The 16,396-nt window shown below is 39.3% G+C and overlaps 1 protein-coding gene across 1 annotated transcript in view; it reads left to right on the top strand.

Moving 5' to 3' along the window:
• The window catches only part of ADAMTS3 (ADAM metallopeptidase with thrombospondin type 1 motif 3), a 285,759-nt gene that overhangs the window by 223,652 nt on the left and 45,711 nt on the right, over positions 1-16,396 (top strand). The window contains exon 5 of the mRNA XM_052641988.1: positions 294-493. Within this exon, the coding sequence (XP_052497948.1) occupies positions 294-493 (200 nt within the window). The remainder of the gene's footprint in view (positions 1-293; positions 494-16,396) is intronic.

The following is a 16,396-nucleotide window of genomic DNA, read 5'->3' as shown; positions in this document are numbered from 1 at the left end:
GGAAGTCCTCTGTCTCTCCTGCAACCATCCGTCTGGCTGGTGGCACTGCTCTCTGTGCAGGAATACTATTTTTCTCTGTGTTGTTCCATGTTGAGTTTACAGGACATCTGTCTAATCACGTGTGCATATGCACATTATTGAAGGCATAAACTGACAAGCAGCATCTTGGTGACTGTGGATGATAATGATAGGCCCCCCAAGAACATCCTTTTCTTTTCTTTTTTTTTGTAAGAAGTCCTTAGAAGTCCCATTGGGAAAACTGAAATGCCTGGATTCCTTTTGTTTCTTAATAGAGTCGGATCTGGAAGGCCTTGATGATCTAGGTACTGTTTACAGCAGCATTGACCAGCAGCTGAATGAAACCATGAGGCGCCGCAGACACGCAGGAGAAAATGATTACAACATCGAGGTACTGCTGGGAGTGGATGACTCTGTGGTCCGTTTCCATGGCAAAGAGCACGTCCAAAACTACCTCCTCACCCTGATGAACATTGTGAGTAGTGACTCCCTTTCTGAAGCTTTTTGATCTTTTCATTCACTTCTCCTGTTTTGCTCTGGTCTTTTGGAAACCTCTGTGAGGTCTTCCATGACTACACCCCACATTCAAAATGTGTACGTAACTGCATTCAATTCAAATATTGATCTACAGATTTAACATACAAGATGCAAAACTAAAGGAAACATGAAGTGAAATTTTCTTTTGCATGATGAACTATTGATCCATTGTCATCCAAGAAAAATCTTAAATTTAAAAAATTATAATAGGCTGGAATTATAACATCAATTATGGTTCTCATTTGGTTCTGGGGATAATCAAAACTCTCAGGACTGCCCTTCTGACTTGATGTGGACCACAAAGAATGAGATGGACCTTTCCAGCATCATTTTGCATCCCAGGATGATGAGGAATTATTTAGGCCTAATAACTCTGTGTGCATGCTTGCTTTTAGAGCTTTTGGATAGAGTAATATTTTTCACCATGATGCAGTTTAATGTAATATACATACAAAGCACAGTCAACTCTTGGCACAGTGCTGCCCTGCAATTATAAAGGACTCTAAATTTGTTCTCTATGTCTTCTTTATGAGCCTTAATCTTATCCAGAAGAAATTTAGCCGGTGTCCTCCAACTGATGTCCTTTTTTCCCAGGTGAACTGGCACAGGGCAGTTGAGAAGAAAAAATACATAAGTTACCTGCTTCTAAAAGATAACTAAGATAGTAGTGTGCTCTGTTTTATATGTTTTATCTCCTAGAATGATAAAATACCATATTACTCTGGCAAATGTATTACCTAAGCCTATTCTCTCTTTCAGCTTTTGACTTTTAGTGTGATTTCTTTGGGTATCTTGCCTTATTTCCATGCCTAAGGTTAGATTTCCAACAATTCTTAATTTTATTAATCATGATTTTATTTATTCTATTATTTAAGCCAATATGTTAAACATATATTCTGTTCATTAGATGCCAATGTATAAAATTCTACATATATTATATCTCTGTGAAATGGAAAATAGTGTAGAAACTCAGACACATGTTTATTTGTTTATTGGCACAGATCCCAGTTATGAAGACTGCTTAGCACACAGAAAGCAAATTCCCCTGAAGATGCTACTTTTATTAATATTTGCATCATTCATTGTGCCCCTGGACCACTTTCTTCTACACTAGGGAGGGAGGCAGTCAGGACAGACTTGTTAGGAAGGCTCTTGGAGTAATGCAGTAGAGATTTGGAATAGTCTTTGTCCTCACAGTACTTATAATTTAGTCAAGGATAAAAGTGATGCAAAAAAAATGCAAAGGTTGAGCAATAAAAGGCATTCTATTATTAAGACATATCAGTAGGCACTGTATTATAAGTTCTGTAAGACTTTAGAGGGAGCAGCTGTGAAGTGTTGAGATTATCAAATTGGAACTTAGGAGGCAGAGGCTTTAGTTCTAGCTATGTTCCTGGTTGACTTTGTGATCCTAGATAGTCATGTCCCTTCCTGGGATTTAGTTTCTGTGTTTATAAAATTAAAAGACTGTACAAGATGTTCAATAATCCTCTAATCCATCAGGAAGCTTCAGGTTAAAGTAGGTCTGTAGGGATTTGTTTCCTGGATTTTTTTTGCTTTGTTTTTCAAAGGGCACATGGGATTGTCAAGGTTTTCTAGACAGACTCTGTTGACAGGAAAGTAGAAATGGCTGTAGTATATTCACCAGACAGTAAGCTAAGGTGTCAAGGAAAACACAAAAGTGCTGCATTTTTGGTTTTATAACCATTGCAAAAGACGTTTTGTTTTTAAGACCATTAAAAAAGTTAGGTAATAGGCTGAGTCTCTATCACCAACACTAGAAATTATTCTAAAGCTAATCGAGCATCAGAGAATAGAACTGGAAGAGAGAATATAATTTTTAAAACTGAAGTTCATTGCACCTGAAGTAATTACCATATGTAGAGGTTTTTAGGAGGTAATAGTAACAGTCCCCCCTCTCTTCCTAAGTTCAGAATCAACTGAATGATAGGCCTAGTGAAAAGGCAGATGATGAATACATAGTTTTATTATTGATAAGAGCTGAATTGCACATCATTTAAATGTGTAGCCACAAAGATTCTTCTTATTCTCAATTAGCTGAGAGCACTTTGTCCCAGCCCCTGCCACCCAGGAACATTTGGCAGTGTTTGGTAGGGAAGATCCTCTGGAGGAGGGCATGGAGAATTCTTGCCTGGAGAATCCCATGGACAGAGGAGCCTGGCGGGCTACAGTCCCCAGGGATCGCAAAGAGTTGGGGACAACTGAAACAATTTAGCATGCACCAAGACATTTTTGGTTGTCATAACTGGGCAAGGAAGCTACTGCCATTAGTGAGAGATTCCAGGGATGCTGCTATACAACTGCACCATAAAGGGCGGCTCTCCACAATAGAGAAATATGGATTATCTGGTCTAAAATATCAGCAGTGCCAAGGTTTAGAAACCTTGTGATCAACTAGGCAATCTTGCTCACAACCCTCTATCCCCAACCCCCAATTAAATCAAAGGCTTAATAGAAAACCTTAAATTTCAGGTTTTCAATTAAGCTTGAAACTCAGTAATTTCAGATTTTCTTTGTAGGATGGGTAGAGAGCTGTAGGCATGACAGACTGAAGACTGAATCTCTTCCTTTCCTCCCTACGCTCCCATTGCTCTGTTGCAGACTGTTAGACCTGTAACACTGAAATGAGAATGTCCTGTCTCAAACTGATCAATTAAATAAGAGTGGGAGAAATGAAAAAAAACCAATAATGATATTCTAATGAAACTATCTCGTGGAAATTTGAAGCAAAGGAAATAAGTTGGTTTTTGTTGTTGTTGTTGTTTTCTGTGACAAGTTTGGAATAATTAGTAACTTCCTATGCTAGCCTTGTTTTATGGCTTCCCATGGTTATCTAAAATCATGGCTCTCCAAACTTGAGCCCTACCCAAACATAGAGGCTTTCTTTACATGTCACAGGGACCTTTCCTGGTGGCTCAGATGGTAAAGTATCTGCGTGCAATGCGGGAGACCGGGGTTCGATTCCTGGGTCAGGAAGATCCCCTGGAGAAGGAAATGGCAATCCACTCCAGCACTCTTGCCTGGAAAATCCCATGGACGGAGGGACCTGATAGGCTACAGTCCATGGGGTCGCAAAGAGTGGGACACGACTGAGCGACTTCACTTTCACTTTCACTTTCACTTTACATGTCACAGAGGTTCAGGCAGAAACTATAGAAGAAAACTGACAGCAAAAAGTCTATTTCCTTGCATTGATTTGGGGAGAAATGGGGGGGGGGGGGGTTTACCAGGTGGCGCTAATGGTAAAGAACACACCTGCCAATGCAGGAGGGGCAAGAGACGCGGGTTCGTATACCTGGGTGGGGAAGATCCCTTGGAGAAGGGCACAACAACTTACTCTAGTTTTCTTGCCTGGAGAATCCCATGGACAAAGGAGCCTGGTGTGCTACAGTCTATTGGGTCGCAAAGAGTCAAACATGACTGAAGCGATTTAGCATGCATGCACGTGTCCCTGTGATAGAGAAAAGATCAGTTTCCTTTAGTCTCGTTTGGCACCTTGAAATTAGTTAACTAGTCAGCAAATACAATCTTCTTTTAGTTTACCTGATAGTCAAATATAGTTTCCATATCCAAAACCAGGTGACATTTAGCACGCCATTCCTGAACCAGGGGAGTACTGTTAGGCCCCAGTGATTTGCTTCATGGTTGCCTCTTTCATTTAAACTGAACACCTTTTCAAAGGAATGCTCATATTTGTCTCATACTTTATTGTCTTGAAAAGAGTTCTTAAATTATTAAATGTTAAATGTCTGTGTAATGAAAGGATGGATAAGTGAACAAATGAGGGTAAACAACATAGAGGTAGACTGTGAACAGACAGAAACTTTGGATTTGAAATAAGAGGATATAAATGACATGAAGGCTTTACTCAGTTTAACAATATAATAAAAGAAGTGTTTAGAAAGGAATTTAGCATTTGGTCACCTCAATATTTTTTCAAGTATCTTGCAACATGGAAAATTATTGTGACTTTTTTTTCCCCTAGAGGAGACAGAGGCTTAAAATGTCAATAAAATAGAGGTAAATTTTTACAGTTATTTGAAGTTAGTGAAACAATCTGAGATAATGATAATACAGTGATGGTAATCATTAAAAGAAGACAAGGAAGGGGCTTCCCTGGCAGTCTGGTGGTGAAGATTCTGCATTTCCAATGCAGAGGAAGCAGGTTCTATCCCTAGTTGGGGAACTAGGATCCCACATGCTGCGTGGCCAAAAACAAAAGACAGTGACTAGCTTCTATGTTCGGAGAAGGCAATGGCACCCCACTCCAGTACTCTTGCCTGGAAAATCCCATGGACGGAGGAGCCTGGTGGGCTGGAGTTCATGGGGTCGCTAGGAGTCGGACACGACTGAGCGACTTCACTTTCACTTGTCACTTTCACGCATTGGAGAAGGAAATGGCAACCCACTCCAGTGTTCTTGCCTGGAGAATCCCAGGGACGGGGGAGCCTGGTGGGCTGCCGTCTCTGGGGTCGCACAGAGTTGGACACAACTGCAGCGACTTAGCAGCAGCAGCAGCTTCTGTGTTGGTGAACACATCACAGTGCTGGGAGGGTGAGAGCCTGGAAAGAGCATGGAAGCTCTGTACCTCTCCCCACAAACCTTGCCTTCTGCATCTCTTACATTTGTCTGTTCCTGAGTTGTATCAATCGTTTAAAAATAAATATGTAGGAGGTGCAAGACAATAATGGAAAGGCAAGAGAGTCTTGCGTCTAAGCCTGCCCCTAGCACTATATGGTAGGAGAGCTTGTACAAGTACTAACTTCTCAGGTTCCTCACCAGGAAAATGTGAATAGTGGTGGCTGTGCTCACAGGAAAATTCTAAAGAAGAAAGGAGAGTGTAAACATAGAACGTCTAGCACCGAGGAGATTAGCAGATGGCCAGTTGACAGTGGCTGTAAAGAACCCAAAGCTCTTCCCACAATTTGCTTTTCCCCCTAAGTTCTACAAAGGGAAGCAGAAGGCTCATCATGTGATGTGAAGAAAGGTGACATGTTTGCAAGTATCTGCCATGAATCATTGACAGGCACAGGGCTTGCTCCAAAACAAAATGGCCATTTTGTGAGGGATTTAAACAAAGGCAGCACAGCCCCCACCCCCACTTGATGCCCCAGTTTTCCCAGAATCTCAGAGCAGAAAACATCATAAAGGATTTGCTCAGGGTGATGTCTGGAGCCTAGGATGGAACCCATCTCAGCACCCAATCTCATGAGCCTTTTGCCACCTATAAGCCAGGACCAGAATCTGGAGAGAAAGGGATGCAGACCTCACTGAGCTGATTTCATTCTCAATATTAACCTGGAGTTGGGGGGAGGGACAGGCAAAAAACCCTTCCTGGAACCATTTTCTCCAAAAATTAAGAGTCTTGCATTTTATTGGGGGAGGTGCAACAAAGCCTATTGTGTTCAGGGAACAGACAAAGACCAGTGACATCTTAAAGAGAAAAAGTCTACCCCAGTATTTAGGGTAGAAAAAACCTTGGCGGAAAGCAACTGCCATGCTGTGAGAATACTCAAGCATCTCTGTGGTGTGGCTCATGTGATGAAAATCAGGTACTTCTGGCCAGAAGCCAGCACCACTGCCATACATACAGGAAATCCACCTTCCAAGTGGCATCCTTATAGCAGGTGGCGCTAGTGGTAAAGAACAAGCCTGCCAATGCAGGAGGCGCAAGAGACGTGTGTTCAGTCCCTGGGTGGGGAAGATCCCCTGGAGCAGGAAATGGCAATCCATTCTAGTATTCTTTCTGGGAAATCCCATGGACAGAGGAGCCTGGCGGGCTACAGTCTATGGGATCCCAAAGAGTCGGACATGACTGAGCATGCACGCTTTAGACCCTAATCAAGGCTTCAGGTGAATAGACCCAGCTGACATCTGACTTTGACTTAATGAGAAAAACCAAGCTGGGACCACCCAGCCAAATTGTTCCTAAATTTCTGACTCATGGAAACTGTGAGAGAATATATGATTTTTTGTGCTTTAACAAAGTAGAAACAGGTGGCTTTAACAAAGTAGAAGAAGGAGAAGATAGGTTATTGGGAGGTAGGAAGGTGAAACTTCAAGTTCTATTTAATTTTAACTCCAGTTAATCATAGTTTAAGTATAACCAAGAAAAACACTTGAAGCATAAGTCAAGAGTAATGTTAAATAGCTTTGGTTTACCTGCTATTTTAAATTAGATAGTTGCCACCTTTTGGACACAAATGTATTTCCTTTGTTTTAGGCCCTTATTGCCTAATGATAGTGTGCGTGTGCTTAGTTGCGTCCGACTTTGTGACCCCATGAACTGCAGCCCCCTAGGTTCTTCTGTCCACGGGGATTCTCCAGGCAAGAATACTGGAGTGGGTTGCCATGCCCTCCTCCAGGGGATCTTCCCAAACCAGGGATCCCAAACCATGTCTCCTGCATTGAAGGCAGATTCTTTACCATCTGAGCCACCACAGAAGTCCAAGAATACTGGGTCTGTAGCCTATCCATTCTCCAGGGGATCTTCCCAACTGAGGAATCGAACCAAGGTCTCCTGCATTGCAGGAAGATCCTTTACCAGCTGAGCTACCAGGGAAGTCCAATGATAGTGATGACTGTGCAAATGAGTATACTAAAGTTCTTTATGTGATTTGTCTTGGGAGTCTTGGGATTTGGACACTGGAAAGACAGCTCACTGAGTTAACACTTTCCTCCGGGATCTCAAGTGAACAGGCTTCAGGTGATTTTAATAAGATTCCTTAAGAGGAAACATGCCCTCCACTGAATCCCCAGCTTCTTTGCAAATGAATCAATGAAAGTGAGAATCTCCATTTGCCTTCCATCTACGTTTATTTTTAACTCATCCTCTTTCATAGAACTCGAAATTTCTCCCAGACGCATCTATAGAGAAAAAATAAACAGATATGACTGTATTTTAAAACAACACGAGGAGCCATCAGAATAATTTAAATTGAGGGGCATTCTACACAATAACTGACCAATACTCTTCAAAACTATCAGAATCTTGAAAGAAAAACTGAGGAACTGTCCTAGATTTAGGAACACTAAGAAGATATGGCAACAAAATGTCATAGATTGGATCACAGAACAGTAAAAAGGTATTTGTGGAACAGTTGATAAAATTTTAAGTGAGTCTTTAGGTTAGTTAATTGTATCACATTAAAATTAATTTTCTAAATTTGTACTGTGTATTGTAGTTATGATGAATGTTAGCATTTGAAGAACTTGGGTCATGGGTGTATGGAAATTCTTTTTTCTGTATTTCCAATCTTTTTTGTAAGTCTGAAATTACTTCAGAATGAGGTTAATGAAAAAAGTAAATGCATTAAAAGAACACCTGATCTGATGTTTGCTCCTGTTTCATTTATTGTGTTTTTAACTTTTAAAGGTTATAATATAAAATGCTATTTTTTGAGAGACTTCAAATATGGGTAGAAATGGGTTGTCAGAGAAAGTGATTTATGTATTTTTGCTTAACCACAACAGGAAGAAAATATACAATGATTATATGATACAATAGTAAATAAAGTCAATATTAAAATATTAAAAACTCTTTACTCTTAAATATAAACTTTCATTAAAGCATAGCTGACATGTAATAAAATATGCATTTTAAGTGTATCATTTAATAGTGTTTGATTAAAAATTATTATTATTTTTTGTTTCAGCATAGTGTTCTTGCAGATACTTTCAGAGTTTAGAGCAAATAAATTGAAGCTTGCCTATCCCTCCTTTTCTCAGTAAATGACTCTTTTAGGCATCCACTTATTCAAACCAGAAACCTAGTATAATAGAGGTGTTTCCTCACTTGTGGATATACTTTACTAGGGGAAATTAGATTTGTAATTTATTATGTAGAAAATCATCTAGAAAGTGCTAATTGACTGAAAGCAAGTATTGATTCTCTGCTATGGGGGAAGATTACTAGGGTGTCTTTGAACTAGAGGTATGGAGAAGAAGTATGGTTGAATGTTAGAAGTTAGATCTTTGAAGATGAACAACAGGGAATTCCAGTCAGAGAAGATAGTTGAATATTCAAAGTTCCAAATAGATGCACAGCATATATTTGAATTTGACTACATACAGGTTACATGAAGGAGATTAATATAAAATAAGAAAATGAACTTAGATAGCAATTATAGAACTTTCCAGAGAGGTTGCTCCTCTTTGTTTACTTCTGTTTATAGATTTTTAGCCAACAATGGATGGATATTTACTATGTTTAATACACTGGGAGAATATAAAGAAATTCTTTGTAGATTATACCAGGAAGCACAGATATTGGTAAAGATGACAAAATGAAGACCACTCTTCAAAATGTTAGTTTGATTTGAAAGAAGTAGAAGCTGGTGCTACAGGATCATGACATTTTTTGCTGTTGTTGTTCTGGAACTGGTTAACTTTTACCAAATTATTAAGTGAAAGTCAAAAGGACATAAAAGCCATATGTTCCATCTACTCTAACCCTTTTAGAAGCTAGAATTTCTTTCAGCCACTGCAACAGCTAACAGTACTTACCGTTTGTCTTGACTCTGGGAATCATTTTCTTTCTTTGCATATGCACTTTTACACCTTTTGGTGATAAAGGGTGATGGCATATTACTATGTTATTTTTATCCTTTCTTTGTCTCAGGCAAAGCTTTCCTTTTATCATGTATTAATATATCTATTTGTGACAGGATAAAGAAAAGTTACAGAAGTATTAATCTTCTAATATGGACAAAAATTAACCTACCTAATTTGTTTCTAAAAGCAACCCAGAAAGTAGATCTTGTGTTGGTTTTCACCATCATAATAAACTGGTATCAGAATTTGAAGTCCACATATATTGGGACTAGTAAACAAAAAGAGCACATGAGTATAAATTGTGTAAAACTGAATCTATTCATTAAACATTTATTCAACTCTCAGTCCAATGATTCCTGCCGTTAAGAATCTTATGAAAAAGAAACTCAAGAATCATGGAATTTCCCATTGGGAAGTACCATAAGAAGCATATTATTAGTATCCCTTCATTTTATAGATGAGGGAATAACAGCACATATATTCTGTATTATTTTGCTTACAGCAGTTATTGTTGGTCAGATGAAATTAAATGTGTTGGCTTCAGAAAACCTCATCTTTCCACAATTTCCATTGTGTTCAGAACCAAGGCTATGGGTAGAAGATATCATGGCAATTAAAATCCATCTTTGGTGCCTTTGTTCTTTGTTGTCTCTAAACTTTCTTCCCATTGTTCCTTCCTCCCCCTTCATCTCCATTTTTCTTTTATGGTAATATTTTATTCATGAAGATCAGGGTCAACTGTCAGCTCCTATGAACCTTTCACAAACCATCTCCTTATTATCAAATGTGTGAATTCCTGGCAGTAGCTCTCTGATAGGTTGTTTGCTCCTTGAGTACAGTTACTATGCATTTTTAAATTTCATGCTGCTGCTGCTGCTGCTAAGTCGCTTCAGTCGTGTCCGACTCTGTGCGACCCCATAGATGGAAGCCCACCAGGCTTCCCTGTCCCTGGGATTCTCCAGGCAAGAACACTGGAGTGGGTTGCCATTTCCTTCTCCAATGCATGAAAGTAAAAAGTGAAAGTGAAGTCGTTCAGTTGTGTCCGACTCTTAGTGACCCTATGGACTGTGGCCTACCAGGTGCCTCTGTCCATGGGATTTTCCAGGCAAGAGTACTGGAGTGGGGTGCCATTGCCTTCTCCTTTTAAGCTTCATATTTACATCTAAAATAGTGTCAGGGCTTCCTGGTGCTAGTGGTAAAGAACCAGCCTGCCAGTGCAGGAGACTTAAGAGTTCCAGGTTTAATCCTTAGGTCAGGAAGATCCCCTGGAGGAGGACATGGGAACCCACTCCAGTATTCTTGCCTGAAGGATCCCATGGACAGAGGAGCCTGGCAGGCTACAGTCCACAGAGTTGCAAAAAGTCGGACTGAGTGACTTAGCACACACACATAAAAACAATGTCAGCCACATAGTATACATCCAATAAAACTGTAACTGATTCAGTATTTTAGCAAATATTTTAATGCTGTGTACCAAGTATTTAGTTGGGAACACAAAGACATTTTCTGTTCATACTCAGGTTACAGATTGGTGGGGGAATCAAGCAAGCACATCAAAGGTTATGATAAGAGTTCTACAGGGAACCAAGAGTTTGCTTAGAAAGGGAATAACAGGGCTAACGAGTGGTAGGGACAGTCTTCTCCCAAGAAATGATGGTTAAGTTGAGATTGAAAAAAGAAGAAAGAGCCATTGAATAAGGGCAAGTGTTTTAGTTATAAAAAGAAAGCCACTGTGGCTTGAGTCTGTCATTCAAGGAGTCAGGTGGAGCTTGAAGAAGAGGGCAGGCATCTTCCAGGTCATGGGAGGAGACTGAATTCAATTCTAAGAGAATTAGTGGAAAGTCATTGAAAGCCTTTTTCTATGTTGTAAAGAATAGATGGCAGTGATCTAGGGACAATGAAGACAGATCAATTAGAAATCAATTGTAGATGTCTAGGCAGATGATAGTTTACTGGACAATGACGATTGCAACAATAAGGGAGTATTCACAGTAGAGTGGCTTCCCAGGTGGCAGGAGACTTGGCTTCATTCCCTGGGTCAGGAAGTTTCCCTGGAGAAGGAAATGGCAACCCACTCCAGTATTCTTGCCTGGGAAATCCCATGGTCAAAGGAACATGGTGGGTTGCAGTCCATGGGGTCACAAAGAGCAGGACATGACTTAGTGACGAACCAGCAGCAGCAGCAACATTCATAGTATAATCAATAGAATTTGTCAGTGGATCAAATAGGGAGCTCAAGGGAAGGGAGGAATCCATCGTGATTTACACCTTTCTGGTTTGAATACTACTGGATAATGGTGCCATTCACATAGATGGGGTGGCCTATTTAAAAAAACAAGATTGTGTAGACTCAAGGCTAATGATGCAATCTTTGAAGATATTAGAAATAATCTAGTTTCAGATTCAGAAGAACGATTTAATGTCGTTAAGAATGGGGGTTTATACTGCTGGAGAAGGAAATAGCAACCCACTCCAGTGTTCTTGCCTGGAAAATCCCATGGACGGAGGAGACTGGTGGTCTACAGCCAATGGCTTCGCAAAGAGTTGGACACAACTGAGCAACTGGCACAACATTTAGCCTTTGCTGTGTGCCTGGTCGTGATGTTAAATGCTTCACAAGAATTAGGGAAAATTCTTCAACTATAGGTTCGTTTTCAGTCCTAGTTTGTAAATTAAGAGATTGAAATGTAAAGATGTAAAAATGTAAAGAACTGGATAGATCCTTGGGCCTTCAGAAACGATTGCTCTTCCTCCCTAGGCTTTACTGCCTCTTGTTGCAAAGTTGATGTATTTTTGTATATCCCTTGCCAAATAAAATTCTAATGTCTTTACTTCTTCCTTTATCTTGTTAGAATACCGTTCAAGCCCTAACATTGAGAATTCAGTTACTTGTGTGATTGAATCAAATCAGCTAGCAATCTAGTTGAAGATTCTCCCTAACAGGATGATAAAGCAGATTCTGCAGTTGGAGGAGGAGGAAGGCAGGTATTTTCCTTCCATGTGCCAGAAGTTTCTCGTCACTAACACTTTGGGGTGGCAGGTATTTCTGTCATTTGCTAAGATCAGTGAGGTGATCTGGGTCTGATGTGCCTATTAAAATGTTCAGTGCCCTGCAGAGAATTGAGTCAATCCCTTAATCTCAGGATTTACCAAAAGAAAACAATTCATTAAAAAAAGTGTAACTCCCTTTTTTAAATGTGTGAAAAAAAGAAATCTTGTACTTCCAAGTAATTATTAATCATTAAGAACATTCAGTTTTCTCATGTACTAAAATTGGCCATCTATGACAGACAATGAACTGGGAATTCATAAATGTGTTTTGCTGGATATGGCAAGCTTCCCTACCTAATACTTTTACAGGAAAATGTGTACTCCTGGAAGTGCACTAGTCCTAACAGAGCATTAATGGACTTATTCAAGGATTAGCAAACTAATGTGGTTATTGGTTGCTTAATGATGATTCAATCCCTTCACTGCTTTTAATTTCTTAGCTAGTGTTTCTGAAAATGCTGAATGTGAGTTCGAGGCAGATTTATCTAGGGAGTATACATGTTCAGGCAACTTGAGCAAATCCTGTAGCCGTTCTGTGATTTGGGTTATTGTCTTTAATTATCTTTAATCCATTCTTTACATTTGAATTCACATCAGCCTTCCAGACATTTATTCACCTAGCAGACATACCCTCCCATAGGCCAAGTCTTCTTAGATTCTAGGGAGGCAAAAATGAATACAATTTAGCTCCTTTTTCACAAGAAGCTAACTCTAGCAGTGAAATAAACAAATCAAGAAGTAATAATAATAAAATGTGATAGTTTCTTGAAGAGATTCAGCCACAAAATACTGTGTAAACATTAACTGAGAAGGAGGGGATGTGGTTTGGCAAGTAACATAACTGGCAAATGAAATCTTCATAGAGGATGTGTCATTTGACTTGAAACTTAGAGAATGAATTAGCATTTCCCTGCTAGAAAAAAGAGAAGATGGGTTTGGGAAGATGGGGAACAGATTTTATAAAGATTTTTAAAGTGGTAGCTCATGATGTCTTTAGCGCTACTGGAGGTGGAGATGGCAGAAGGTGAGGCTGGGTAAAGAATCTGAGGCTGCCTGTAGAAAAATGTATGTATTATGCCGAGGAGTTTGAAATTCACGGTGCTAGTGAAGAAGGTTTATGAAAAGGATTTTAAAGATTAGTTTGTGTTTTAAAAAGAGAATTCAGGATAAAATTGAATGATTTGGAGGAAGAGACTCTGTTAGACATTGTGCTATGAACATAGACACATAGTATTAATATATAAGTGACCAAATTAGGGGACAAACTGTAGTCCATCTGGCTTCAGATTCCTTGTGATTTATACTATCCCTTCCTACCTCAAAAAACTTACTGTCCCCAATGTGGATTGAACACACAAGGTCACAGAGACAGACTGGAGTAAGCACACATCATTTCAGCCACCCCTTGTATAAATATGTACACCTTCCCTGGAATATCCTGGACCCATCATTCTAGAAGAAACTCCCTTCATCACAGGTGAAATTAACATGACATAATATGCAAACAGTGCTGCTGTTTCATAGGTCCTTTAATTTTAACTGAACAAGAAATAAATACTTGTTTCCCTGGTTTTTTTCAGCCTTTATTTTTTTCAAGGGTCCTACAGCAGAAAAACTTTTTAGTTTGCTAAGCAAATTGTCTTTCTCATTCTTGAAGAAAGAAATCAGTTCTGCCAGAGCTTTTGGTATGTTTCCACTATTCCAAAGGCTGGAAGACTTCATGAGGCCTTATAGCTGAATTGCCTATCCTTGGTCCACCCAAAGCTCCTTTGATACCTAGGGAAGTCAAAGCATAATTAACCATAAAATAAGAGCCTCATGCTTACGGAGAATAGCTATGTGAACCCGATAACCTGTCCTTCTGGAGAACAAATGAAATGAGCCCAAATTACCCAAATGAAAATATTTGCAAAGATTTTAAGAGGTGGTTGCAGCAGTCCAACTGAGTAGGACACATACTGAGGTGCTGGACATGAAGGTGGACAGGAGGGACAGATGTGAGAGGTACTGCAGGACTTGGTAATATACTGACTATAATGCTTGAAGAAGAAGAAAGAATCAGATGGTTTCATCTTTGGGACCTTCCTAGTGGTCCAGTGGTTAAGAATCCATACTTCCAGTGCAGCAGGTATGGATTTGATCTCTGGTTTTAAGATCCCACATGCCACTCAGTATGGCCAAAATAAATAATTTTTTTTAAAAGATGGTTTCATCTTTAACTGTGATAGAATACTCAGAGAGAAGAACAGGAGAGGGTGAGTATACTTTGAGATATACTGATGTATTTCCAAATAGATAGCTCTCTTACTAGAGCTGAACAGATGACTGTGAAGCCTAAGAGAGGTGATTCAGTGTGAGATTTTTGGGATTCATCACTCTATAGAAATTGGTTGAAGAAACAGCAGTGGATGAAATATTGCAGAGAAAGTATGTGAAAAGAGAATCAAAAATAAAACATTGAGACATACTGACATGTGTGAGTGAGCCAGTGGAAAAGGAGCAATTATTAAAATATAGCCAAATAACTTGAATATCATTGATGAATTTGAATAATATAATTGATGAATGTAGTGATAAACAGTACTAAATGCTACAAAATATTATAGGGGGCTTTATTTTTTCATAATGAAGGAAAATTGGGAATATTAGTAAAAGAGGGAAAAGAACCTCGAGAAGGGGAGTGATTGAATACAAAAAATGGCACTGATTTTTTGGAGCAAATAAATATCTTTAAGGAAGTGTGAGTGAGTGGGTGAAGTCACTCAGTCATGTCCGACTCTTTGTGACCCCATGGACGGTAGCCTACTAGGCTCCTCTTTCCATAGGATTTTCCAGGCAAGAGTACTGGAGTGGGTTGCCATTTCCGTCTCCAGGGCATTTTCCTGACCCAGGGATCGAACCTGCATCTCTTATATCTCCTGCATTGGCAAGCGAGTTCTTTACCTATAGTGCTACTGTATATAAAATAAATAGTCAACAAGGACCTACCGTCTGGTGCAGGGAACTATATTCAATATCTTATAATAACCCATAATGGAAAAGAATATGAAATAAAGAGTATAACTGAGTCACCTTGCCATACACCTGAAACTAATGCAGCACTTTAAATTACTGTATTTCAATTTTTTAAAAAAGTAGTCATTATTATTCTGAAATTGGAAGTGAGGGGAAAGGAGTTGACAGGTTAGGAGACAGCTACACCCTGAGTAAAAATATAGGGGACAGGACTGCAAATCTAAGCAGCTATGTGTTTGGAAGTTTTTGCTCAACAAGGTATGGCTGTGGATAGAGTAATATATTTTCCCAGTCTACTATAGGATTTGTTTATGTCCAGCCAAAGTCACTGAGGCTGTCCTGTCATTACTTCTTTGCTTTTAGTTAACAAAAAGTCTCTTTAAAAAAATTATACATGTATACCATTTATTTGCTTCTATATAATATTACTAATGCTGGCTAACAATTTTTGTTTTTATATTTGCAAGGCCCAGGCACCTTTAAGCACTGTATGTATGTGACCTCCTTTATCCCTCTCAGCAATCCTATAAGGACAGTAGTGTAATTATCCAATTTTACAGATGAGAAGACTGAGGCACAGAAACAAAAACAAGATGCCCAAGGTCACATAGAGCAAACCCAGGCAGTTTGACTGTGGAGCCCATACCCTTAAGCACTGAGCAATATGGCCTTTCAAGACCTCATCCCTCCGTCCTAAAGAAATATGAGTGCTTTTTTTTTTTTTTGTCAAAGGCAGACAAAGCTGTTCATCAGCTAGTCAGACAAAGCAGGTCAGAATGTCCTGGGAAATGTCCTGGGAAATGTCCTGGGAGAAATTGTCGTGTCAAGGAACAAACCTGGAAGGAATTTTCCTCTTAAGGAAAGGAATACTTGATTTAATTAATCAAGTAAATCAACTATTCCTAAAATCATTACCTTTCCCCACCTTCACATTGGCAATCCCTTCCAATTTAAGGTTACTTAAAAGTTAATATCCTATTTACCCCATTTTTCAAGTAATCTAATAAATATTCTGGGCTCAACCCTGATCACCTTATAGAAAATCCGCCTGTGCTCCTTAGGTTGCCTGACATGGTGGCAGGATATTCAGTTTTGCATCAATAAACTTTGATTTGCCTTATGTAATATCTGATATACGACTTCTTAGAATGTTTATGCTTAATGCTTTGCTTACAACCCCAAACACTGGTTATAAATTTCA

The sequence above is a fragment of the Budorcas taxicolor genome, chromosome 6 (assembly GCF_023091745.1).
Source record: "Budorcas taxicolor isolate Tak-1 chromosome 6, Takin1.1, whole genome shotgun sequence".
Taxonomy (NCBI): Eukaryota; Metazoa; Chordata; class Mammalia; order Artiodactyla; family Bovidae; genus Budorcas; species Budorcas taxicolor.
The sequence above is the reverse complement of the archived record's forward strand: the minus strand, read 5'-3'. Positions and strand labels throughout refer to the sequence as shown.